The sequence below is a fragment of the Scardinius erythrophthalmus genome (assembly GCF_964197995.2).
Source record: "Scardinius erythrophthalmus genome assembly, chromosome: 25".
NCBI lineage: Eukaryota > Metazoa > Chordata > Actinopteri > Cypriniformes > Leuciscidae > Scardinius > Scardinius erythrophthalmus.
The window spans coordinates 27,049,351-27,075,820 of record NC_138245.1 but is presented as its reverse complement, the minus strand read 5'-3'; the positions used below and the strand labels follow the sequence as shown (position 1 = coordinate 27,075,820).

The 26,470-nt window shown below is 36.5% G+C and overlaps 1 protein-coding gene across 1 annotated transcript in view; it reads right to left on the bottom strand.

Annotated features, from left to right (window-relative positions):
• The window catches only part of tex264b (testis expressed 264, ER-phagy receptor b), a 45,917-nt gene that overhangs the window by 12,597 nt on the left and 6,850 nt on the right, over positions 1-26,470 (bottom strand). Inside the window, exon 2 of the mRNA XM_081357623.1 lies at positions 23,297-23,518. Coding sequence (XP_081213749.1) covers positions 23,297-23,518 — 222 coding nt within the window. The remainder of the gene's footprint in view (positions 1-23,296; positions 23,519-26,470) is intronic.

Genomic DNA, 26,470 nt, shown 5'->3' with positions numbered 1-26,470 from the left:
GATTGTTTGTGCAAGGATCTACACTTGGTGAAGAAAAAAAAAAAAGGTCAGCTAATTTATCATTATTAGAAGTTTTGGCTTTTTTAAAAGTCTGTCTAGTGCAAGTTAAAATGCTGATGCATAATCCATAAGTGTATTGTCTTGGTTTCCCTAGAGGAATTTTCTAATTGGTTTATGGCTGAACTATTGATTCTAGATAATTAACCAGCTCACAGTCTCATGTGACACTCTGCAATCAAAATAAAGCTGAAGGGCAAGAAGTTTCATATCCACCATCATCATATAATCAATAGTCTTTCCCTCAAAGAATCAGCTACTGTTCCAATATTTTACATTTACCTACTAATGCAGACCTACAGACTTATCATCCCCTTTCATAGAGGTCTGGGTTTGTATTTCATATTTTTCTCCAAAGAGTTTCCCAAAACTCCTCAATAAGTAGTTAAACCAATCAACCTAAATGTTTAAAACTGTGGAAAAGACAAAGGTTTAAGATTGTGTACTTACAAAGATTTACCTCACAGCTCTTTATGGCCTTAGTAGCTCTTTCATTCCGTTATAATACTTTTATCAAAATCTGAACTTTCATAAAAAATATATTACACTTTGGAGAACTTGAATGGTTAGTTTTACTTTCGGAAACCTAGCTAGAGCTGAGCTCTATTGCCGTCAACCCTACTTCAGCACTGTAGTACAAAGCAAATGTGATTAAAAGGAATAGTTCATCCCAAAAAGAAAATTCAGTCATTATTTGAATCACCTCATTCCAAACCATATTATTTTCTTTCTTTTGCGGAGCACAAAAGGTACATTTTTACACAATATTAGGCTAATATTTGAAAGAATAGTAACTCTTTTCAGTATGCCTCAAGTGAATGAGAACTGAGTCTGTCAAGCTCCAAAATGACAAAAAAGAAAAAGAAAAAAACAGCATAAAAGAGTCATTAAATGATCATAAAAGTAGTCCATATAACTACTAAGTCATTAATTTTTTTTTAAATCTGTGTTGACTGACATTTCAAGGTGAGATATGGGATATCCATGTATAAAAACAATGTAGATAAAATTAATGACACGGGAGAATGTAGGAAAAAATAGAGAAGCAAAAAGGCTACATTGCAAACTCTAAGAAGAAAAGAAAACAGATGGAGAGGAAAAGAAGAGGGATGGCTGGGTAAGCCAGAGACGAAGATGAAAAGCTGTCAAAATTTCTCATCCAAATTCAAGAGGAAAGGTTCTATCTCACACTGCTCTTCTTCTCTGTATATCCTTTTAATTAATGTTCCCTCATATAGATTCAGTCTCGCTAGACTCACAGAAATAGAGAGAGAGAAAAACGGGGCATGGAAATGCCTTCCGCTTTTCTTCTTCTCAACAGTAGCAGAGGGTATGATAGACATGGATTGCCTTTCTACACTATGAAAAGGATCTTGAACTCGGTGAGTGCTCTGAGATCTGTTTACAGGCTTTCATTCATTCAAAGAATCACAGAAATAATGATCTGGATGGAGTAATAGGCAATTTCCCAATGAAAATGTGTCAAATGATAGTACTTTGTTACACACTGAAAGAGACATGATGCATAAGACAGACTCAGAATACAGTGCTGAAGAAGGACATTATCAAATGAGATCTCTTTAATATCTCCACTGCTTCCCATAGAAAGCAAAGAGATTGAATGGAGATTAAATCCTGTTGTTTTTCTGGGAAACAGAACCTAGTAATCTCAAATGTCGTTACCAACATCTGCAATCAAAAGTCAAAGATCTCAAAAAGAACTACAAATTTCTCATCAAATTAAATTCCAATTAAATCTTTTTTAACATTATAAATGTCTTTACTGTCACTTTTGATCAACTGACTGCATCGTTGCTGTAGAAAAGTAACAATTTCTTTAAAAAAAATCTTACTGACCCCAAAATTTTGAATGGTAGTGTAAATTAGTCTCTTGAGCTAAAAAGAGGAACCTCACAGCAATACATGTTTTCTCTTGACGAACTTGATGGTGCAACCAGATTACCATTTTTTCACAGATCACACATTTACTCTGCAGCAAAAAAAAAAAAAAAAAAAAAGATTATTAACTAAATAACAAAATGCCATATTTCTCCTTCAAGGAGAAAGACTCTTTTATAGTGATGGACCACTGCCATAAAATATCCCCACTATCTTCAGTGTCTCCAGGGATGGCATATCTCAGGAGAGAATAAAGATAAGGCGCGGAGAGAGACTCCATGCTATTTACGAAAAAGACATGAGTGACAAGGAGAAAAGGCCCCTGCGGTGACGGCTGGAGAAGCCCATCAAATATTTGGCTTGGTGATTGAGTAGCTTTAAGATTGTCCGGGACATCCCTCCATTGCAATTCAAACTGGCCCTGCATTTCGAAAGGTGTTGTTTTTCTTCTGCAAAAGAAACATCGATAGTGTGTACAGGGTATGTTAGAACCAGTTATTAAAAATTGTTGTGATGTTTTATATATATATCTCCTTATTTATTTTTTATTTCTTACAAGGGAACAAACATTGATAGCAAAAAGATACCAAAATCTCTCTCAAACACAAACAGAAAGTAAAAAAGGAAACAGAAGGTCAATCTGGCTACCACCAACAGAGAATGTCTGTGAGAAATAAAACATTATTGATGTATTTATATAGCTTTATTCCTCTCACACGCCACAGGTTTTCATGTGAGAACGGATGAGTGTTTTCTTTTCTTTGGTAAGTTCCTTGCCTGGGGATAAACATCTGATGGAACGTCAGTTTGGAAAGGAAAACCCTTTCCAAAAATACACAGCATGCTTTCAGAAAAATAAACAAAAGTGTTTAGGATAAATTTAGGACTAAAAAAGACCTCATGGCCCAATGTACAAATGTACTGTTTCTAAACCATTTCGATGTCACTAGCCTCTCGCACACACATACAACACAACGCTTTGTCTTGGGCAACCGCGGTGCATTCATTGTGGGCTGAAAGTGCTACAAAGAGATGAATGTACGAAGAACAGCACCAAACCACACATCTATGAAAAAGGTCAGCACATTTATGAAGTGCTGATTCTGGAACAGTTCATGTCTTTGTTATTAAAATCAATTATGTAGATAGGTGATCCCCTGATCTTCCATACTTCATGGATTTGTTGTCGTTTGAGATGAATAGCCTAATCATGTCTAAACTGCTTTGCAGAACTAATATCTTTCCTCTGTGAAGGAGATTCCCAGTGGTGATATTGTCTTAAGTAAAAATGTCAAAGATCAATCAGAAAGAAATCTATCAGAGATATACAGTTATTAGTGGTGCTTGATAAGGCTTAAAGGGATAGTTCACCCAAAAATGAAAATTCTCATTGGTTCTTGCTGAAGCTCAAACGTGTTGCGTAACATGAGAATGAATCTCATTGGTTCTTGAGAAAGCTCAAACGTGCTGCGTAACACGAGAATGAACCTCATTGGTTCTTGCTGAAGCTCAAACGTGCTGCGTAACACGAGAATGAACCTCATTGGTTCTTGAGGAATCTCAAATGTGTTGCGTAACACGAGAATGAACCTCATTGGTTCTTGCTGAAGCTCAAACGTGCTGCGTAACACGAGAATGAACCTCATTGGTTCTTGCTGAAGCTCAAACGTGCTGTGTAACACGAGAATGAACCTCATTGGTTCTTGCTGAAGCTCAAATGTGTTGCGTAACATGAGAATGAACCTCATTGGTTCTTGAGGAATCTCAAATGTGTTGCGTAACACGAGAATGAACCTCATTGGTTCTTGAGAAAGCTCAAACGTGCTGCGTAACATGAGAATGAACCTCATTGGTTCTTGCTGAAGCTCAAACGTGCTGCGTAGCACGAGAATGAACCTCATTGGTTCTTGCTGAAGCTCAAATGTGTTGCGTAACACGAGAATGAACCTCATTGGTTCTTGCTGAAGCTCAAACGTGCTGCGTTACACAAGAATGAATCTCATTGGTTCTTGTGGAAGTTCAAACGTGCTGTGTAACATGAGAATGAATCTCATTGGTTCTTGAGAAAGCTCAAACGTGCTGCGTTACACAAGAATGAATCTCATTGGTTCTCGCACATCAAGCAAACCTGCTTGAGCTTCCGTTTACCACAACTGATGTGCGCTGATGAATAAAAGATGAATATATACAATGATACACACAGCTTACATTCTATTTATGAATGTTATTTACATATAAAAATACCTATTATGTTATTCATGATTAAGTATTGCTGTATTTAACAGAAACTTATTTTTTACCATTAGCAACTTTTGCTCAAGTATTTGAAGGCTGCTATTGGATCATTGAGAGTAAACGTCATAGGCTAAAATGCGACTATGCATTACTTTACATAGAGCTTACAGCCTAGTTACCTAGCTAAGTTCTGCCTGACGAACAAATGGCACAGCTGAATAAAGTTCAGAGTTATTTGCGAACTAGCTAGTATTACTAAGCCTCTATAGTGTGGACTTTGTGTTTCAATTTAAGTAAGAATTTATAAATTTCTGACGCAACACTAATAACCTTTTAGCTGCAGCCCTAAAAATGCCCTGCCCTGAAACACCCTTAAAATGATTTAAAACGTTGAGAAAATATTTAATTTATTTCAAGATGTACCATTTCAGAGGATCCACATTCTGTGCACACACAAACCTCACAGTCTAAACCAGTACTCAGTTTCTCCAGACACATCATATCCTAATATTCCACAATAGACAGCTGCTCTCCAGTGGAACTCTTCTCTTTCGACACCTGCTCTTGTCCTCCTCCTTTAATGACAGTAATCTACAGGATTATGGGGTGGACAACTGTCAGACGTCACTGTAAATACGGGGAACAGACAGCAAGTGTGTTTTTACCAGTGGTAGACAACCATCACCATTATCTGCCAGTCTCTAAAAATATGTTCAAAGGTCTTGGACAAGTATCTTGACACTTTAAAAAAAAAAAAAAAAATACAAGGTAAGATTTTCTGCTAAAAATGTATCACTATTTTGACAAAATGACAATATATCGGACACCATATCGGTATCAGCCGATATATGTTCTTTTTTAATGTTATCGTTATCGGTCCAATAAGAAGATTTGGCTGATATCTTAAAGCCAATAAATAATAGATTCTTTCCTTTAGCTGAGACACCTCTTATGCGCACTGTTTGCCATGATGATTTTAAATTACTTGAAATATAATTTTATTTTATTTGTTTATTTAACAGGGACAGTGCATGGCACTCAGCCATACCAGAATTAGCTACAAGCTAAATTTCATCTGTAGTCCCTGGGCAAATATGATTCAATTATTATTATTTTTTTGGTACGGTAAGTTGGCCATAGCAGTGTAAAATTTATTTTAAAACTTAAATTGGTTCAAACTATGCTACTGTACTTTTTTGAGTTTGATTTATGTTGAAGTGCTTGGGACATGTCTTTTAATGACTTTTGTTTTTTTAATCAGGCTCTCAGAAATTATATACAAATTTGGGTTTATTGGCCAATATATCATTATTGGGCTTTCAAATATAAAGAATTATCAGTTATCGAAGTATCGATAACGGCGCATCCCTTTTAGGAATATATCAGATTTGACGTATCACACAAACAACATGGAATACATTTCTCCCAGTCCTTTCTTTACCACAAGTCGACGCTTCAACATCACAAAGACTTCATTATAAAATTTTGCGCACAAAGCACTGACTTTGATCACAAACAACTTTGTTCGAAGAAAGTTGCTTTCACAGATTAGTGTGGCCTATTTGCGCTGGCTAAATACATTCAATTGGCCTTTCCTTGTAAATCACTGACCCGAGTGATGTGTCAGTGTTCGGTCTTTTGTCAAAGCCATTTCCTTAAGCTAAATGGTTCTGGTCCTCCTCTAAGCTTCCCCGAGCTCCTGAGACTCCAAACTCACAGTCCACTGCCCCTAAATTTCATTACAGGTCTGGCCGAAAATCCCCTGGCAGGAAACAAGAAGGAAAGCTGAAATTTGCATGCGTTATCTTGAAGTTCACAGGTTTGGCAGGTCCCCTTTGTCATTTCTTTAAAAAAAAAAAAGGAGGACTTGCAACTACACTAATAGTGAAAAATGGGCAGTGTGACTAAGGAACGATTGAGAAATGTCTGTTTCAGACCATCAATAAAGAGACAATTTCTTATTTGCTGGGAAATGGTAGAATCACTCTCCACGATGAATGTAACAACCCAGATGCTCTAAGGGACAACGGAAATAATCCAAGAGAAGGTATAACACAGGTGTTCATATTTCACATAGGACAAGATAAAAGTAAATTTTAGGGAACAGACTGAAAGAAGATATCTTGCATGGTACCTTTTCATTACATTGTCCACAATCTTCCCAAAGTAAGAGGCTCTAGCACTTTTATCCTTTCCAGGAGATGCTGCACCAAATAGTGGATATCCAATAATAGGCTACTGACATTTTTGCTCATTTTCACAAAGACTACTTCATGAACTATATCACTTTCACAACCTCCAAAGATAAAAGTTATAAATTAAAAAATGAGACAAGAGAATCTAAGCCATGTGAAACTCCATGGTTACCAAGGAAACGTTCGGAAAGATTTCCATGGAGATTAGATCCTTTGATATTCCAAAGAGAAAAGGGATGGGAGAGAGGGAAGCATCCGAAGACACAGATCTGATGAGAAAATCCATCATTAGGGAGATTTTTTTTTTATCTGAGAGAGAGAGAAAGAAAAGGAATCCCAATCAGTGCATATCATTACTGAGCGATTCCAGTCTTCAACATGGGCTACTCAAACTCACAATAGCCTACATTTCTAATGGGGAAGCCCTCCAATTAACCCCAGCAATTCAATTTCTCTTAACCATAGATGAAAGACAGCTACCTCAGAGTTGCTTTGACTTGGATCTAAAAACCAGTTTTGTTATTTTTCGCACAATAGAAAGGTCAGATTTTGAGTAAAGGATGTCATGTCTAATGAAAGATCACGGTGACCTTACCGAGACAAAACAAAGCTGACAATCTTAAAGTCAACTTTCACAAACCCAAATGTTTTAGAAACTTTGACGAAACAAGAAACAACTAGAAGGCTTTGAATTAGAAGACATCAAAGACATTAATAAAAAAAAGAAGAAGAACAAGGGACATATTGTAATCTTGGAAGTTAATCAGTATGTCTGGAAAATGCCTTTGCTGAAAATAAATAAAATCTACCCATTCATCCTTAATAGGGGATTGTTGCACTGCTTACTAATGATTTGTTTACTACCTCTAAACAATAGTTCCTCGCTCTATCATCTCTGAGACCAGAAACACAAACTGGATATTATTATTGACACTACCGTTCAAAAGTGTTGGGTCAGCAAGTGTTTTTTTTGTGTGGAAAATGTCTCTAATGCTCACCTAGCATTTTATTTGATCAAATATACTGTAAAACAGTAATATTGTGAAATATTTGAACAATTTTAAATAACTGTTTTTATTTGAATATATTTTAAAATGTAAATTATTCCTGTGATCAAAGCTGAATTTTCAGCATCGTTATTCCAGTCTTCAGTGTCACATGATCCTTCAGAAATCATTTTAATATGCCGAGTTGCTGCTCAAGAACCATTTCTTATTATTATTAATAATCAATGTTTTAAACAGTTGTGCAGCTAAGTATTTTTGTGTAAACCATGGAAATTTTTTTCTTTGACAAATAGAAAGTTCAAAATAGAAATCTTTTTTAGCGCTACAAATGCCTTTACAGTCACCTTCAATAAATTGTATGCGTCTTTGCTGTAATAACATTTGAAATGTAAAACAATTTGATTTTAGCTAACTTTCTTGGCAAGATTCCTTCCAAACTGTTACAAACTGACCTAGCCATAGAATAATAATGATGCTAATGCAATGTCAAGGATGCAACAAATTTGTCATACGCAACAGAAACAGTAAAGAATGCATATTAAGCAAGGTCTAATAAGCAACACATAAAAAGTGAAATTTTAATATTTTGCCCTAATGTGGAAGGTGGTTGGGAACACAGGGAGAATCCCAAAATCCTCTTAGCTCTTCAAAACGGTTGTACAGGAATCCGGTCAACACTCTAGAGGTGTGACTGATCCAGCCGGGATTTGGCTAAAGGAAACCAGAGGGAGAAAGTGCACGAATGATAAACACAGAGGCGGAAAAAGCCAAAACCAGACTATACAACAAGCCAAGAACACCTAGTTCATTTTCACCTCATGGGTCAGAGTGGTTTCATTTACACCTCAATGACCACACACACGCACAATCCCTCCTACACTCACTCCTCCAGCCACAGCTTGACCGCCTCCAGCACGCCATTTTAAGACATATCAGCAAGCTCGCTTCATCTTTTCTCACCTCACACTGGCACATAGCCAAAAACACATTCATCTAGCATAAAATATTTAAGCTAATCAAAAGCTTTGACTCTCTCTATGGCATCTAATTCCACAGTCACTGCAGATGCTACAAACACAAATCCTCTTTACTTCAGGGTTGCTCATGTGTCCTGCAATAGCTGATGGGAGATTACTGGTCTTATGCGTCGACTCGCTAAGGTCCTCAATTATAACACTTCTTTCAGCTTGACTGAAATACCCACACCCCTTGAGGGAAGCGGGACAAAAAACAAAAAAAAAGACCCCAGCTTTGAGTTTAGAAAAATTATTCATCCACCTTGTAATTTAATGCATGACGATAACAACAACATCAAGCATCTTGAATCTTCAAAAACAAAAAATAATCAATTTTCAGCAACACAACCATGCAAATATCATCCTGTCCCCTCCCTTCGTGTAGTAATTTCGGATTCATCTTATCTTAATTCTCAGCCACTTTCGCACAGAGGGCTGATCAATCATATTCAAATGTGACATTTACCTCCCGCAAATGTTCCTGGACTCCCCCAGGCTCTGGGACAAAAGTCATGTTTGAACTGCTGGAATGGAACAGGCCAGGCAGAGGGACGTGTTGGCGTCTCTCTTGTGGCCTGACCAGACACCCGCCGCTCACCAGTGTCTCATATCGCACGGTCCCGGTGGGTATGTGCGCACACACACACACACACCGCAGCTCTCTTAACTCTGCTAGGAACTTTTTTTACATAAGATTTCTCAACTTTTCCTAGATTTTTAATTACATCTGACACATGTGAATGTCACAGATTTGGAGAGAATTATCTTATTCCCTTTATTAGACACTTACACTTCAAAGCTAGAGAGTAGGCTATACTATCAAAATGTCAACTTATAATATATGCAATAGCTGTAGACAATACACTACTGTTCAAAAGTTTGGGGTCAGTTAAAGAAATTAATATTTTATTCAGCAAGGATGCATTATTAAATTCATTCAAAGTGACAGTAAACACATTTATAGTGTTACATAAGATTTTAGGAGAAACATCCAAGACAAAGTTAAAACTAAAACATATCCCTGAAGTCCCTATGTCTCATGAGCAATCTCTGTGCAATATAATGTTAAAATACAATGTGAAAATGTGAACATCCTATGGCAATTAGCAATTTGAAAACACATGCGCGCACACGTCTGGTTCACTATCTTTATGAGGACTCTACATAGACTTAATGGTTTTCATACTGTACAAACTGTATATTCTGTCCCCTTACACTAACCCTATCACACAAAACTTTCTGCATTTTTACATTTAAAAAAAAAACTCATTCTGTATGATTTATAAGCTTGTGTACCCACAGTGACACGAGGCCCCGTGAGTGTGTTCATTCAGGTTTAAGTCCCCACCGGGATAGAAAAACATGTACACACGCACAAAAAAAAAAAAAAAAAAGTACCATGGTATTTGAAATACAAACCTTAATACCATGGTATATTAATATGGTAATCATTGAGTGCCATGGTACAACCACAGTAGTTTTCTGTAAGGGTAAAAAGCCCATCTGCCTGATTTAAATATCCAATGCTCAAGAGTAATGAGTGTTAATGATTCAGCAAGGAATATAAGGTGACAGAGGAAGCAAACTAATGAATATTTCATGACACGGGGGGAACAGCGAAGCCAAGGGCAGTGACAGCTGGGGAAAAAAAGAATAGAAAATAAACAAACGATTCAAAGCACAAATTAGAAATAAGTGTCGCTGTCTGCACCTGGAAGCAAACTATAAAAATACACTACTCTCGTGATGTGTGCGTGTGCTACGTCTTCTCAGCCACATTAGAGAGTCTACTCATGGGTCACAATCAGCTTTGGCTTGTGGTCAGGAAGGCCATATGGCTGAGTGGGCAGAGGAGCGTCTAGAGGGAAACACACAAACACTGGCAGCGGTAAAGGCCAGCCATGTCAATACACACAGTATACATACACACCTACTATCCAGTCAACCTTTCAGGTTTTCCATGTATCCGTCTGTGCCCTTTACCAGCAATGATCTTGGCTCAGGCCTGCAGGGTGCCCAAAAATGCCCTCAAGTCCAACAGCTGTGCAGAGTCTCTGCAGATGCTGAGGGCACCTCTAACAATCTTGTGAACAACATCCTTACAATGCAGCTCAACAGACACTTTCAGTCAGAATAAATATGATTATTGAATAACTACTAAACAACTTAATAATCATAAAGCCTTTCTGTAATTAGTATGATCCAATTCAACTCGTTCAAGAAAATTGGGAAGGATCATTTGAGATCAGTGGGTCTAAACCTTATATAGTTTTATGTAGGCTGACATGTTTCCTCTGACACTTCTAGACAGACAGATATATGGAGAGATAAACAATAAATGAATAAACATACATACATACATTTATGGTTAAATAAATACATTTACCATTATTTAATATAATATTATTTATTCAGTAACTTCAGTAAAACAACAGTTCTGACTGGAAAAATTTAAAAAAGATAAGATTTTTGATTTTGTTTTATTTATTAAAATAAATAAATGCATAATGAAATAAATTCTTTATAAATAAAAAATATATTAGATAGATAGATAGATAGATAGATAGATAGATAGAATAAATGAAAAATACATAGATTAATAGGTAAATAAATAAATTTACATTTATTTAATATAATATTTTTTATTTCAGTATAACTTTCTTCAGTAAAAAAAAACAGTTTTGACTGGAAAAATTTAAATAAGACAATAAAATGTTTGATTTTAAGTTTTATTTATTAAAATAAATAAATATATAAATACATAAATTAAATAAATACATTATTTACAAATAAACAAACAAACAAACAAATAAATAAATCTATATATTTTTATTTATTTAATTTAAATCATCTATTTGTTTATTTAAGATTATATAAATTATTCATCAGGGAAGATCTGTTCAGACTGAAATACCTTCAAAGCTGTTCCATGATTGATTGATTAATGGTTTTTAAACCTATACAGTGTAAAAATAACTTAAAGATTATGGTAATTTTAATTTAGTGGTAGAACTCAATTTTGTTTCAGTTCAATGGCTTTATGGCTTTCAATTCTGCTGCTGACCAGTTGTGTTTAGGGGCATTATTAGAAACACATTAAGTGCACATCCTTCAATAAGATCAATTGGCACTTACAGGGGTAATTCACCGCTGGCAAGATTGGCTTTTATTAAAACTTTGCTGTCTCAGCAGTACAAAGGGAATAAAAATAAATAAAAAAGTGCTACATGACTAGAGAAAACATAGAAAAATGGCTATGATGTTCCCTTTTACCAAAAAGGTTTAGGAAAACTCCAACGCCCATAATGCATTGGGATACAAAAATGCGGAAGTATGGTCTGTAGTTTTCACGAAAGCACTGGAGCTCTCAAAATACTTTTGCTGACAAATAAACAGGGATAAATCGGTGCAGGTAACACCGAAAAAGAGTGCACATTTTCATTTAAATACTACAGACATTGTAACAATTCTGGTTGCAAATCAGTGAAGCTGCTCTCTGAAGCATTATAAACAAAAAAAAAAGTGTGCAACAAATACAGTTGCTTCATTTATTAAGGGGTAAATTCAGAGAAGAGCAGGCTAGACAAGTAGCTTGTGTAAATTCATCACACGTTCTGCTAGTATGACACCCCTTCACCTGAAATACCAAACAGCTAATTAAGAAACCAGGCAACTGAGACTGTGAAAACACAGCGTGACACCCGGTTGTCAATTCTATCTAAACTAGATGCCAATAAAACACCCTGGAAGGGAATTTAATCTTAATTAAACTTTTCCTTGTAGAAACTCACATTTTGTGTGGATTGAGGAAAGGCTGCAAAAAATATGTCGCATCTCTCCTGCAGTGTGACAATAGGAGATTATCAAACATGGAGCTTTTTTGTTAGCAAACAGTGGGAAGGTTTGGTTTATGTTGTCAACCTATTCTAATAATCTTTCGAGGGAGCTTTTGAGCTAAAATGTCACTGTGGCATTTGGAAGAGCATCTCTCCTGGTCCAAGAAGTTCATGCCCACTTTTGATTGTGGACTCTCGGCTTAATGCTGAGGGATGGAGAGGGACACAGAGATAGAGAGGCGGACACAGTTAGATAGACATAAATGTGTGGTACAATGGGAAAAGTATCAAAATTCTGATCAGAGCAAAAGTATTTGACATTCCAAGTGCTGATGTACCGACTATCAGACATCGCAATACATATTCCAGATGACAAGGCAGACAGTTGCGCACACGATCAAGAATATTGAGTAGTTTGAGGTGTGAGCTCATGACAACCTAACAACAGTCAAGCAGGAGACAGCAGACGACATTACATGCAACACCTTGTTTATTGAGGCTTTCAATGCAAGTTTTTTTTTTACACTTTAGCATACTTTTAAAAAGAGTCATTATATGGAAATAATATACTTGAAATTAATTAAAAATGAAGAAATGAAAGCTGAAAGTAATTTTCCAGACACTTAATTGCTATCAAGTGAAAATTTATCATAGTTTAAATGTATATTAAATGCAATTTGGTGAACTTTAAGTTTAAGTACATCTTGATATGTAATTTCATAATTACTTATAATGTCTTTTGAAATATGGTTAAAGTGTAGTGCTGAATATACTGACAAGCATTTATAATAAACTAAAATGTCCTTAAACGCAATTTCTGTTGAAGCTCGTGTTGTGTATTTACGTCACCTTAGTGTAACCATATATTTAGTTACATTGTACTTACTCAAATAAGTACAGAGTAATATTAAAGTTGCGGTTAGGGTTTGGCTTAGGGTTAGTTACTTGTAATTATGCATACTTTACTTTTATTACTATAGTAAGTACACGTGGCAGTGTGTAACTACATCACCTTAAAATAAAGTGCTATATATTTGTCATTTGTAATGATGAAGTAGCAATTTAAGAAATTTAAAATATATTAACTTTAGTTAGCCAAATGTAATATTGAATAATCTTGAAAAATCAAGCACTTCACATGTGCTTTAGCATGTTAGTCAACACAAAGTAAAACTTTATATTAAGGTCAAACTTGACATTATTACAAAGTGCACTTACTTAAACATAGTCACGAAAGTGTACACTTAAGATGCACATTCAATACAATTAAGCTCACTTCTTTTTCACAAGAGCACACACATGTTGTTCCAAACCTCAATGACTTTCTTTCTTCTGGAGAACATGAGGGTGAGTAAATGATCAATTTGAATTTCTGGACAAACTAACCCGTCAATTTTTATTTCAAGTTAACTTTAATGTAACGCTTTATGTTATTAAATACTCAATTGAAGTATTCTGACAGTTCAGGAGTTAGCCTTAAATCATCTGAGGCAATTATATAACAACTTAACATAGTTCAGATGTAGCTTTGGCTCAAAGTTGCAACAGTTGTTCTAGTTAGTCAAATGTCACCTGTGCACTGGATTTCTCAAATAGTGCAACAGATTCTCGAATTGGACTGTCTGTCAGCCACTATTCATCCAGAGCAGATAATGAACTTTCGCCCAAAAGTCAGTTTATCTAGGTTATCTTGCAAAAGTTTCCAGGATATTTCACCATTCGTTTTTTCCCTTCTGTTTTAACAAGACACCTAGTCCCAGATAATGAAAAGCCACCCCACAGCATGATGCTAACTCCACCATATTTCACAGTAAGTAGTGTTTTCTGAGGTGTTAGATTTGCACCACACTCATTTTTTGGCAAAAGAACTTTTGCCGGTCCAACAAATTATTTTTTCTTCCCACATTGCAACTGGGTCACTATTATGCTACTTGGCATTTCTTGATCACTTAAATTTTCACACAGTGCCAATAGTGGAACATCTAATAATATACTTTTTTCTGTTCTTAAAGGCCCGTTCACACCAAGGACGATAACTATAAAGATAACGATAAAGATATAATTCTAAAAATCGTTCTCCATATTAAAGAATAACAGAGTTCACACCACAACTATAACGATAAAGATATGAGAAACGATATCGTTGGGATCACTTTCAGAACGATTTTTTTTCAGCTGTCAAACGATAAAACACTGACAGTCAATCAGAATCCATTCTAATTTAAAGGTCTCGCGCATTTAAAATGGGGCGCGCGCGCGCGTGCTTAGAATAAAAAGACCGTTATCGTTCGTTGGTGTGGACGCATATATAGTTATCTTTGTCGTTATCTTTATAGTTATCGTGCTTGGTGTGAACGGGCCTTTAGTCTTGATTTTCACAGTTCGCAACTTGAATAATGAAGCCTTAATTAGGAGGGTTCAATCTTGAATACCGGTATGTGCTTGTTACTTTAAAGATTCCCATTATAATAGGGAATATAAATGGAGCGAGCCATTTTAAAGGAGAACTCTGGTCAATTTTAACATTGAGCTCATTTTTTTTGTAAATTTGGAGTGGTGTCAGTACAGAGAACAACGACAAAAATCGGTGTTGCCTACACCGTGTTATCCTGTTTTTAAAATTTGCACCCTGTTGACTTCAATGGGGCAAGTTTTAAACCTGCTTTTAGCCTCTTAACATCCTTGATGTGTCATTACAAGTGCACAGCTAATGTGAGTGATTCCTTCTGAGTGAACACGAGTGAATCTGACTGCAGTAGATGTGAAAGATAGGGATAAAAATGAAGTTTATTCAGCCAGCGCACATACCTGTATTTACTTCCTGTTTTCGGTCGAAGTCCACAGTAGTCGATTGTCGAGTTCACGCGCGTGATCATAGGTAACTAAGCAACAGTGGAGAATTCGACAATCGACTACTGTGGACTTCGACCGAAAACAGGAAATAAATACAGGTATGAGCGCTGGCCGAATTATTATCATTTTTATTCATATCTTTCACATCTACTGCAGTCAGATTCACTCGTGTTCACTCTGAAGGAATCACTCACATAAGCTGGGCACTTGTAATGACACATCAAGGATGTTAAGAGGCTAAAAGCAGGTTTAAAACTTGCCCCATTGAAGTCAACAGGGTGCAAATTTTAAAAAGAGGATAACAAGGTGTAGGCAACACTGATTTTTGTCGTTGTTCTCTGTACTGACAGCACTCCAAATTTACAAAAAAAATAGCTCAATGTTAAAATTGACCGGAGTTCTCCTTTAACAGCAAGCGTATCCTCATTATGGCTTCGGCAACACTAAGACAAAACAAAACAACATAGTTCAGTGATTTATTCTCACAAAAGAACATTTTGAACATAAACAATGACATACTAAAATAATTAATTATGATTTTCAGCACATATGACTAAAGCTATCCCAGAAAACAAAACATCAAATAATGAGTGAATTATAATTACTGCAGTGGAGAGATAATATTGTCAACAAGTACAAAACAATTGCCCTTAATACCATATATTTTAGATTTTATCTGGATCAGTGAACTACCGTTGTGTCTCGAGAAGAAATCAAATCGCAGGACTGAGGTTAGGAAAAGACCAAGTCATAATGAGCATGTAGTGTTATCTCAGGACAGGTAACCTGAACCTCCTGGATCAATACAGACCAGCAGGAGAACAGGGAAGCAAGCAGCAGAGTCTAAAAAAGATGCTGTTTCTCCTGTGTACTCACGTAAGGGAAAATGAAAGGCTAAGACTGACCAAATATTGATCCCATTCATTCAATCATGATGTCCAGACAGACACTTCCTGCCTTTGATGAGGACTGCTGAGGTTCTGCGTGACGTGTGTGTGTTATACGATTGATGTGAAAGCTTGTTCTCTATGCTGTCAGGATGTCTGACGGGTGTGATGATTCCAGGAAGTGCTAAACTCAGGTCAGCGCATCAGAAACGGTTGTTAATGGGTTGTCTGCATCAAATGACAATATGAGCTTGAATTGACATGGGACAAGTCACGCATGTCTAGTGAGAACGTGTGTGGTGAGGTTTTTTTGGAAACATTTTTGAAGATAATATAACATATTTAAAGTAAAAAAATTCTCCAACGCAAAATTTATAGGATTTTTTAAACTTGGCAAAAATTTATAAAAAAATTATATTTTCTATTGAGCAAATTTAACAATTTGTCATGATTTATTATTATTATTATCATTATTATTATGCTGTAAATAATTAAACAATTTACATTTGCAAACATTTTTCAGTTGACTAAATCCATTTGCATCGGTATGAATAATTTTAATTGTCCATAACTGTTTAATTTTTAACATTAATTTTTACATTTTTTAATTTAAACTTAAAAAATACATTTCAATTTTAAGATATAGTTATGCATTTAAATCTTTGAAAAAAATTCTCAGGCATTTTCATCGCATCTAGTACGCATAACATGAAATCATACAACACTGCAACAAATCGGTTCAATAAGATTCCTCTGTGTTGAAAAGGTTTCATTTAATTGCATGGAAAAGTTCAGACAGTTAGTGTTATTGGTTTGTTTAAATCCATAAACCCTAAGCTTAAGAACAGTAATAGTGATACTTGCCTTAGTAACTGTGACCAAAAAGCATGCACAATTCTGTTAAATCAAGGGTGAAGAATTAAATTTTCTGGTTATGCGATACCAAAATGTTACTTCACTGCACATTATAAAACACAAAGAAAGCAGACCAAGGTTCCCACTTGAACGACCTCTCCAGAAATGGGTCTGGTTGCCATAGGGATTCCCTTATACTGTCCCAGTCAGAATTAGAAGCGTCTCTGTGCAATCTGCCCACGAACAAGAGAGGACCAACCTTCCGTCTCACATCACCAACTGCCTTCAAATTACTCATTCTTACTGTACGCGAAGTTCAATCATCCGCAGCCCACACAACCTACGGACAGACGGCCTCTGTCATGGATTATTCATGATGAGAAATATTTGCCTTTTGCTGGTGAAGTAAAAAGAGAGGGCTGTTTAAAATGGAAATTCACTTCTAAAAGATATATTTAAGAGTGACTGTGATGCATCAAGAGAGCAGAACGAATGTTGGTGCTAGAAAAAACTCTTTGGCAGGCTCCTAGGTGTCGATTAGGGTCGGGTATCCGCGGCTCTCTCGTGATTTGATGCATATGCAATGCACGATATGTTGATATACTGTATGAATTGGGTTATGTAACGTAAACAAAGGCACGCTGGATCTGAATCTCGGGTTTTATTCAAAAGAGTTGTGGCTGTCTGAGATGCTTGATGTGATCAAAAAGAAAGTTTTTTCTTCCTCACTTGCTGAACATGCTACACGCCAGCATATTGTAAAGACTTTGATAGAGAAACAGACCATGAACAAGCAGCTAGTGCATTAGTGTGATCCGTTGAACTGTTTGTTTTTATATTTTTAATATTTTAAAATTCTTAGCTGCAAACAGTGCTTTAGCTAAGGAATTTAATCAGGAAAGATGAATTCACGTAGTGTTGTACGTCACTCGCATCACACACATGACCAGCGTCGGCCAATAGGGACGTACAACCCAGACGCGCTGCACTGTTACACTACGTGAGTTCATTCAGGCCCACATAGACGAAAATTAATAGTTGAATAAAGTCGTTATTTTTGTTGTTTTTTTGCGTAAAAAAAGTATTCTCGTCGCTTGATAAACTTGTGGTTGAGCCACTGTAGTCACTTGGACTATTTTAACAATGTCTTTAATAACTTTTCTGGGCTGGCAAGTTTCAATTCCCATAGAAGCCTATGGAGGAGTGAGCCAGCTCTCAGATTTCATCAAAAATATCTTAATTTGTGTTCCGAAGATGAACGAAAGTATTTTGGGGTTGGAACAACATGAGGGTGAGTGATTACTGACAGAATTTTCATTTTGGGGTGAACTATCCCTTTACGTGTCACATCCCATGAATAAATGACTTTTTAAAACATTAAAATAAAAAACTTAAATTGTGATAATATTTCACAATATTACTGTGTTTTTGATCAAATAAATGCAGCCTTTTTGAGCATAAAAGACTTACCAACCCCAAACCTTTGAATAGTAGTGTATGCACATCCCTAATATAGAAATTATTTAACTCACCTGGAAAAATCCATTTCTCAATTCTCACATTCTCAACTCTGAGAGACATCACGCACAAGCCAAATCCTCCATAATTCCACAGCTAACTTCTTGCTGCACTCATTCAAGAAAAACAACATTGTATAAGGAAGCCCACGTTAATAATTAATAACAGAGTATTCAGACATCTAATACAATCTTAAATACAATCTCAGTTTTTCTTGAAAGTCTTTCACACTGCATCAATAGATCTTCTTGAGGCAACTACAAATTAAGTGCTTCACTTAACACAAGACACATTAAAGTCCACAGACATCTACTAGAATAATGTTAAAGAGGTTTTAAATAATCTGAAGCTTGGTCTTAGCCCATACTTACTAAAACAATTTCCAAACAGATGGAATAATTTAATATAATGATGATCCCTAGTGGTTGAGATAATAGATTTCAGCATTTAACTCCAATTGGTCTACACAGATGTTCTTCAGACTTTCTTAAGCCTATAACTGCAAGTTGATGGTATCAAGATTTCTATAAGGGACAGAAAGTAAACATGCATGAAAAAGGCAAGGGGAAGGACTCAAACAGGAGGAGATAAGTAATCTAACAGCTGAGCAGACAGATCTAAAGGCTGAAAGAGCATGAGTCTGTTGGCTGCGTTCACACTGAGGCTGCATCAGGGCAGATGGTGGGGAGAGTTGAGGAGGCACACACACACAAATGGTGCCAAAAATATGGAGAAAATGTGATGGCCGTTAAGATTGCCTCTAAAAACACTTAGAGACACTTGACATATTGTCAACACTTACACCTTGACAACACCTTAGCAACAAGCCAGTGATTAGGCTTGCACAACACACATTTTCTGGAAAAAAAAATAAAAAAAAAGTTTTGTTTAAGAAATCTAGTAGAAATAAAAGGTACAGTTGAGATTTGGGGGGGGGGGGGGGGGCTGGGGGCTGGAGTGGTATCGGGAAATGACTCAAACTTGCATTGCCCATTTGAGCACCACATTCATTTAGAGTTCATTTCAGGAGTTCGAAACAGCTTTCCAAAGCCAAATTCCCGGAAAAGTGTGCTCCGACTTGTATGGAGATAGATTTGTGTCTTTATTACATGCGAGTAAATAAATGATCTGAGAGAAAAAAAAAAGTTTGAGAAAAAAAGTTATCACACTGATAGCAAAAAAGCATTTCATGAGAGAAAAAATAATATTTGAGAGAAAAAGTTTTCATACCAATAGCAAAAAATAATCATATTTGAGACTAAAAAAGTTTTGAGAGAAAGTATTTTCTCATAGAACATAAAAAATAAAAAAAATCATATTTTAAAAATTATTTCTGAGAAAAAAAAATATCTCTCAAAATACTATATTTTTTGCTATCAGTGTGAAAATATTTTCTCAAAAAAAAAAAAGTTTCTCTCAAAACGCTTTTCTTTGCTCTCGATGCAATTTTTTGCTCTCGTGTCAGGATTTTGCTTTAGCTGTGAAAATTGTGTCATGGGCGGGGCCACGTTCCTATTGGCCAGTCGGGTGAGCATCGTCTCGTCTTGGGAGTCGAACTGAATCATTACACCATTGTCGGTTCACCGGCATAGATGCCGCCTCTGCCTTAGTTGAGCACGGACACTCCAATGTTTGAGGATATGAGGATATGCGTGGGATTTCCCCCTTTCAGGTCAATGTATCCATGCCTCTGCTTAATTATTTTTATCCCCGGTGGGGATAAATTTAACCCCCCTCAAAGTGATCAGTGCTACTACACTAGTGGCGAGACGGATCACAAAACGTATCACAGATCCGTGGTTTGATTAAAGTCGATTTTATTTTAAAATGCGCTACTTTGGCTGGCTCTGATATAGCTGCCGCAGCCTCTCTGTAATCACCACTCTGCAGACTTGCTCAATGTCCCGCCCACGGCGCTATCTGATTGGTTACACCTCACGAGTAATAGCCTATCAACACGTGTGTGTCGAAAGGAAGGCTGCCTTCAGCGTATTACTGAAGCGGGAATAAACATCACAATCTGATTTTTGTTTCTATGATGACAAGCAGAGTTAGTGTCCCAGTCACACCACTGAGAATGGCCGAAGTTACACATACGGTGTTTCACTCAATTGAAGCTAAAGCAAAGGTTTTTTGATCACTCACTCTTCAGAGTCTGGCGCGAGTGATTTCGATTCAATGTAAAGACGCGTTTACGCGCGTCTAGAGGTCCTGCGGCGCGGGCGCGTCCAGTTCGCGCGAATGAGGCGAATTGACTAACACGAGATAATGCAGTCTTTTCTATTATTTCACTGTAGCTCAGCATCGCGATCTAAAGTTCACGTTATTATTACTTTAACAGCAGCAGTAAAACTGGGCCATTTAATTTTGCCATTCATTAATAAGTGTTTTGACAAGTCTAGCCGAGTGGCAATCCATGGTACTGGGAGGGGGATTTAATTATTGCATGTTTTTTCGTTCTGCATGATCACAGTTCATATGTGTGGGGAAAGATAAGCTATTAGAGTAAAGATATTGCGTTAGGCTACTTCATGAGTTAATAAGAAAAAATAATTTACAATTCCTGCAAATGCAGTGATGAAGTTCATGTTCTCATGATTTATTTTTATGAATAAAAATGTTTCAAAACATCCCCCCCACCCCTCTGTTTTTTTCACAAATCGCACCCAAGATGATGCCACACACAACTCGATGGATAGCTGGCTGAGCAAGTTGAGCATCACTGAAGATTAAACATTAAAAAATAGCACACATATTCATGAATGAATGTGTATTATATTATTAGCTTGGGTTGCTAATGTAAGAGTTAGTAGCCTACTAGACGTACCTCGTCAGCTCTAGACCTCGGCTAGATGGTAAAAAAATATTTAGAATAAGCCCTGTGTAGCTGAGTTTGCAAGCTACACACATGCAGTGTAGCTAAACGTTTAATGCAACAACCATACAAAGACTATTTTAAACAAAACTAAGTGGGACACTTTCAAACAGTATATCAATCACTGTCTAACGTCAGCTAGCTATGGGTTGCCACCTTCCATGCATACTAACGTTAACTTAGTTGAAAGTTGTACAGGAGGTTGATGAACAAGCAGTTACTCTTCAGGTGCTTTGAGGCTAGTAAGTGCAAATGTAGAAACTAGCTCACTACTCACTAAATAAGGAGTGAAACTATCTAAATCAAAACATTAAGTTGGCAGTTGATTTAAAAATAGTATAAACCAGGTGAGTTTGCAAGTTTACCTATCATGATGGCTAATTAGCAATTAGCAAGCTAAATAATATAATACACATTCATTCATGAATATGAGGGCTATTTTTTAATGTTTAATCTTCAGTGATGCAGAACTTGCTAAGCCAGCTATCCATCGAATTGTGTGTGTCATCATCTTACCCAAACATTGGAGTGTCCGTGCTCAACTAAGGCAGAGGCGACATCTATGCTGGTGAACCGAACAATGGTGTAATGATTCAGTTCGACTCCCAAGACGAGACGATGCTCACCCGACTGGCCAATAGGAACGTGGCCCCGCCCATGACACAAATTTCACAGCTAAAGCAAAATCCTGACACGAGAGCAAAAAATTGCATCGAGAGCAAAGAAAAGCGTTTTGAGAGAAACTTTTTTTTTTTGAGAAAATATTTTCACACTGATAGCAAAAAATATAGTATTTTGAGAGATTTTTTTTTTCTCAGAAATAATTTTTAAAATATGATTTTTTTTTATTTTTTATGTTCTATGAGAAAATACTTTCTCTCAAAACTTTTTTAGTCTCAAATATGATTATTTTTTGCTATTGGTATGAAAACTTTTTCTCTCAAATATTATTTTTTCTCTCATGAAATGCTTTTTTGCTATCAGTGTGATAACTTTTTTTCTCAAACTTTTTTTTTTCTCTCAGATCATTTATTTACTCGCATGTAATAAAGACACAAATCTATCTCCATAGACTTGCAAACACTTTCAAAATACCATTGGTCCATAGCGATTACGTAATAGGTATGTGTGCTCTGAAGCTCCGCCTTTCTTGTCGTGGTAATCTTCTCTGTTCCGTTCAGTCCGTCGAAGTCAGAGCGAGTAAAAAAGTCAGAGATGCTTTATCTGTAAATCTACATGAAAGCGACACAGAGACTATTTTTTTCATGTTTGATACTGTACAGCTGCTTGCTTTAAAGCAATCCATTCTATAAGGTGCTATATAAATAAGCATGACATGACTTGACTCAAAATGGAGAGCTGGTGCAAACATATGCACAACGGTTTGATCGGATGCTTTCTTAACTTCTGTTTTCTCACCGTTGTCATTTTTGTTGTGTGTTTATTTTGTTATTGAGAAGAAAGCGTGCATCACATTTACATATTCATCTAAATATGCTGCTCTCAGTCGGGATATTTGCTAACAGTATATCGCTGCAAAGGTATTTCAAACTTCTTTTTACCCCTAATTAAAGAACAATAAAGAACTTTTGAGTGTGCATCTTTACTCTGAGATCTTTTCAAAAACAGCTTTCTCTTTAACACCAAACCTTTCTGTCCTTATGCACCATCTCTCCATTTTCCTCCTTCCCAATTCGTAGTCCTGCAACTCTCATTTGTTGCTGTCTTTGCCTTCATCCCCTGCACTTCTCTCTCTTTGTCATTAATTGCTATGATTAAATCTACTGCTTAATAATTACTGTCTCCATCCCTCTAGATAGAGTCCAAAAACACTAACAAACTCAGCTTTCATTCCCTCACAACCTCTACGCGCCAATACACCACTCATGTTGAAGGAAACAGAAGAACGCTGTCAGAATCAATCACACATAAGGACGACTTAAAAAAACACCTCATTTAAGCAATAGCAAAGTTACTGCACAAACACAGCATTCAAGTGAAGTTGTAAAGCTTTGAATTTTAGAGAACAGGCATTTGGTGAATGATGAAGAAGAGCAAGTTACCTTGATGTAGTAGTTCAGCTGTGGATAGACCCTCTGCACCCCCAGGAAAATAGAGAGAGGGGTTCGGTGAGGGAAGGAGGCCGTGACGACATGTGTAACCTCTGGGAAAGAGAAAACCCGAAAACCGTGCTTCTCATACAGCTGCTGCTGGTCCTCATTGGGTCCGTCCTCACCTTCACTCAAAATACTGCCTACAGCATAGCGACACTTCTCTGCTGGAACCTACAAACACACATTTCGGAAAGTAGAACCAGTGTAAATCTTGTGAAAGGTTTTTAATTCATCAATGAAGACAATAATGCAAAAGACAAAAATTAAACATACTGAAGAAAATATGACAAGATAAAAGCACTGCAAGATGTACAGTAAATCATGCATGAACAATATTGCAGAAGAAGAAAATATTTCAAATAATCGTGTCATAGTATAATCAAGCATTTTAAATTAAATGCATTGTTAGCATGATATATAGCCTACTCATATAAGATTAAAAAAAAGAAAAAGAAATTAATACTTTTATTCAGCAAGGATGCATGAAATTGATCAAAAGTGACCATTAATGAAGGGTTAAGAAAAAAATATTGAGAAGCACAACTGTTTTCATATCAGCATATTAGAATGATTTCTGAAGGATCATGTGACGCTGAAGACTGGAGTAATGATGCTGACAATTCAGCTTTGCATCACAAGAATAAATGACATTTTCCAAATATATTCAAATAGAAAACAGTTATTTTAAATTATAATAATATTTCACAAAATATTTTTACTGTATTTTTGATCAAATAAATGCATCCTAGGTGAGCTTAAGAAACCTTTTCAAATATCATTAATAATAATGCAGGCTTATATCAAAGACAATAAACACTTCTCTTGCCAAAACTGATCTTCCCAAACAGCATATCCACAAAAAAACTTTCCCAACCCCATTAAAACCCATCAACTGCTGCAGTAACCAGCAAAAAGAGCCATACACCTCTCACAAGGCTTATCTTACGCAACGAATAAGCAGGAAAAACTCCCTCACTTTTGCTTGCCGAGTTGTGTTCAAAGACAACGGGGAGCGTGTCCATGATTCAGTGAGTCACAAAGGAAAAGCTAGCTTAATGAGAATAAACAAAGCCACGGCTGAAAAAGCATATAAACACAGGATTAGATGGAGTTGCATGAGCAGGTGGCATTGTGTGGTGAAAAAACAACAACGAAGCTATAGTTTGATAAGATGCTGCATAGTGTTTGGCAGCTTCGAGACCAGTGTGGACAGATGCCCGAACAGTCACTTTTCATGCACGCCTCTTGCTTTTACCAACTGAAGGCATATACGCGTCGCTTGCAAATGAGGGCATCGGGGAGATGGATTGTACGACCCAGTCTCAGCGTGGGGTTCAGGTCCCTCGAGGATTCGGAGGGAAGAGGGTTAGGTCGCTGAAGACAGACTGTGACAGATGAAGGTTTGTTTAGAAAAGAGACTGCAAGAGTTCACAGAACATCCATCCTTTCATTTGGAGGAAAGTGTTCATTCATCTCGTAGTCTTCTGGGTCACTTTCGGCCTCCTGCCGAGCCTTCCAGGAATAAATTGCACTGGCAGTCAGATAAAACATCAGTCAGAAAAGCAGATAACCAGATGAGTTAAACTGATTTTAGTTTTCCTTCATGTGTGCAGTCGTTCTACAGCATAACTCTTTGTAATTCTTCGAGTAGTCTACTCACAGCAGGAGCATTCTGCGGCCCAGGTCTGCGGGAGGGCTTGTTTCCTGGTGCGCTCCCAGCAGGTGTTGCTCACGGGGAGTGTGTTTTAACAGACTGGCCTGTCACTAAGCCTCCATTTGCTCAGAGGCTTTGACACAGATTGTGACTAAGTCTCTCCCAACACGGCATTAGATTATAAATAAATGAGATCACAACAACAAAAACTCTGAATTGCCAGAGACCATGTTCTGTCAACAGTTTTGTCAAAGTTTCTTTTTTTACATGATGTCAAATATTGCAGGGGAGCCGAAACAACGATTCATTAGTGCATGTTATTTCAAAACATATATAAAAAAAAAAAAAAAAAAAATTAAGGCTGTCAAATAGATTAATTGCGATTAATCGCATCTAACATACAAGTTTATGTTTATATGTGTGTGTGTACATATATATGTATGTGTGTGAATGTTTGTGTGTACACACACATATATGTATGGATATACAGTATATACACACACATATAAATATATATATATTACACACATATATTATATAAACAGTCACATACTTTTGTTACCTGCGATTAATCGCGATTAATTGATTTGACAGCACTAAAAAATTATAATTTAAACATATAAAAAATATAAAAGATTTACTACTGTATGTGAAAACTAAGCTACCAGAATAATAGTATACTATTGTATAATTCTGAGTACACTATTGTTAGTTTTTTGTATTAGTTTATATTGTAAACCCCATTGCTGCTTTATATGGCAAACTATTTGTCATAATGGTATTTGATCTTCTTAACAATCATAAACACACTGATTTGTAGCACAAATAGTTTTACCATTTACTGCACTTTGTTATTTTTGTAGTTATTTACCAATAAATTAATCGGAAGTCTCTTACTTCCACATAGCAAAATAATGTGGATTCATCACAATTATCAGGTAGTTTGATTGACTGTAGATCACAGAATGAAATGGAAGCCATGCAACAAACCTAAAAATATATATTTTACAATCCAATCAATTCCCGATGGCCCTACATTATTTTTCATTGAGTATCTTGTTTTGTTCGTTTGAAAGCAAAATGGTGATGGCAAACCAGCAACCAAATGACTTTTAGGCTTCACTGAGCCTGAACCACTACATCACACCACGCATTACAATAAACTACCAATCAAAATACCAGTAAGTCATACAACAAAAATCACACGCTCCTGCCGACAACTGGAAAAGCTCATACAGACTAACTGGATTTAGAGTTGCAATGTGGGTACAGGAAGGAGGGTTAACCGTAGGGTGGCGTGTTTAGTCCCGACTGAGGTAAACATCTGAAAAGAAAGCTTGTATACATTGAAATACGGAGAGAAAAGATAATTCAAGGCACTGAACTGACAGGACGACAGAATTACTGATGAGCATATATGTAACTGTCAGCGTAGCGGTTGTGTTTTACTTTTGTCGTTTTACTTGTCA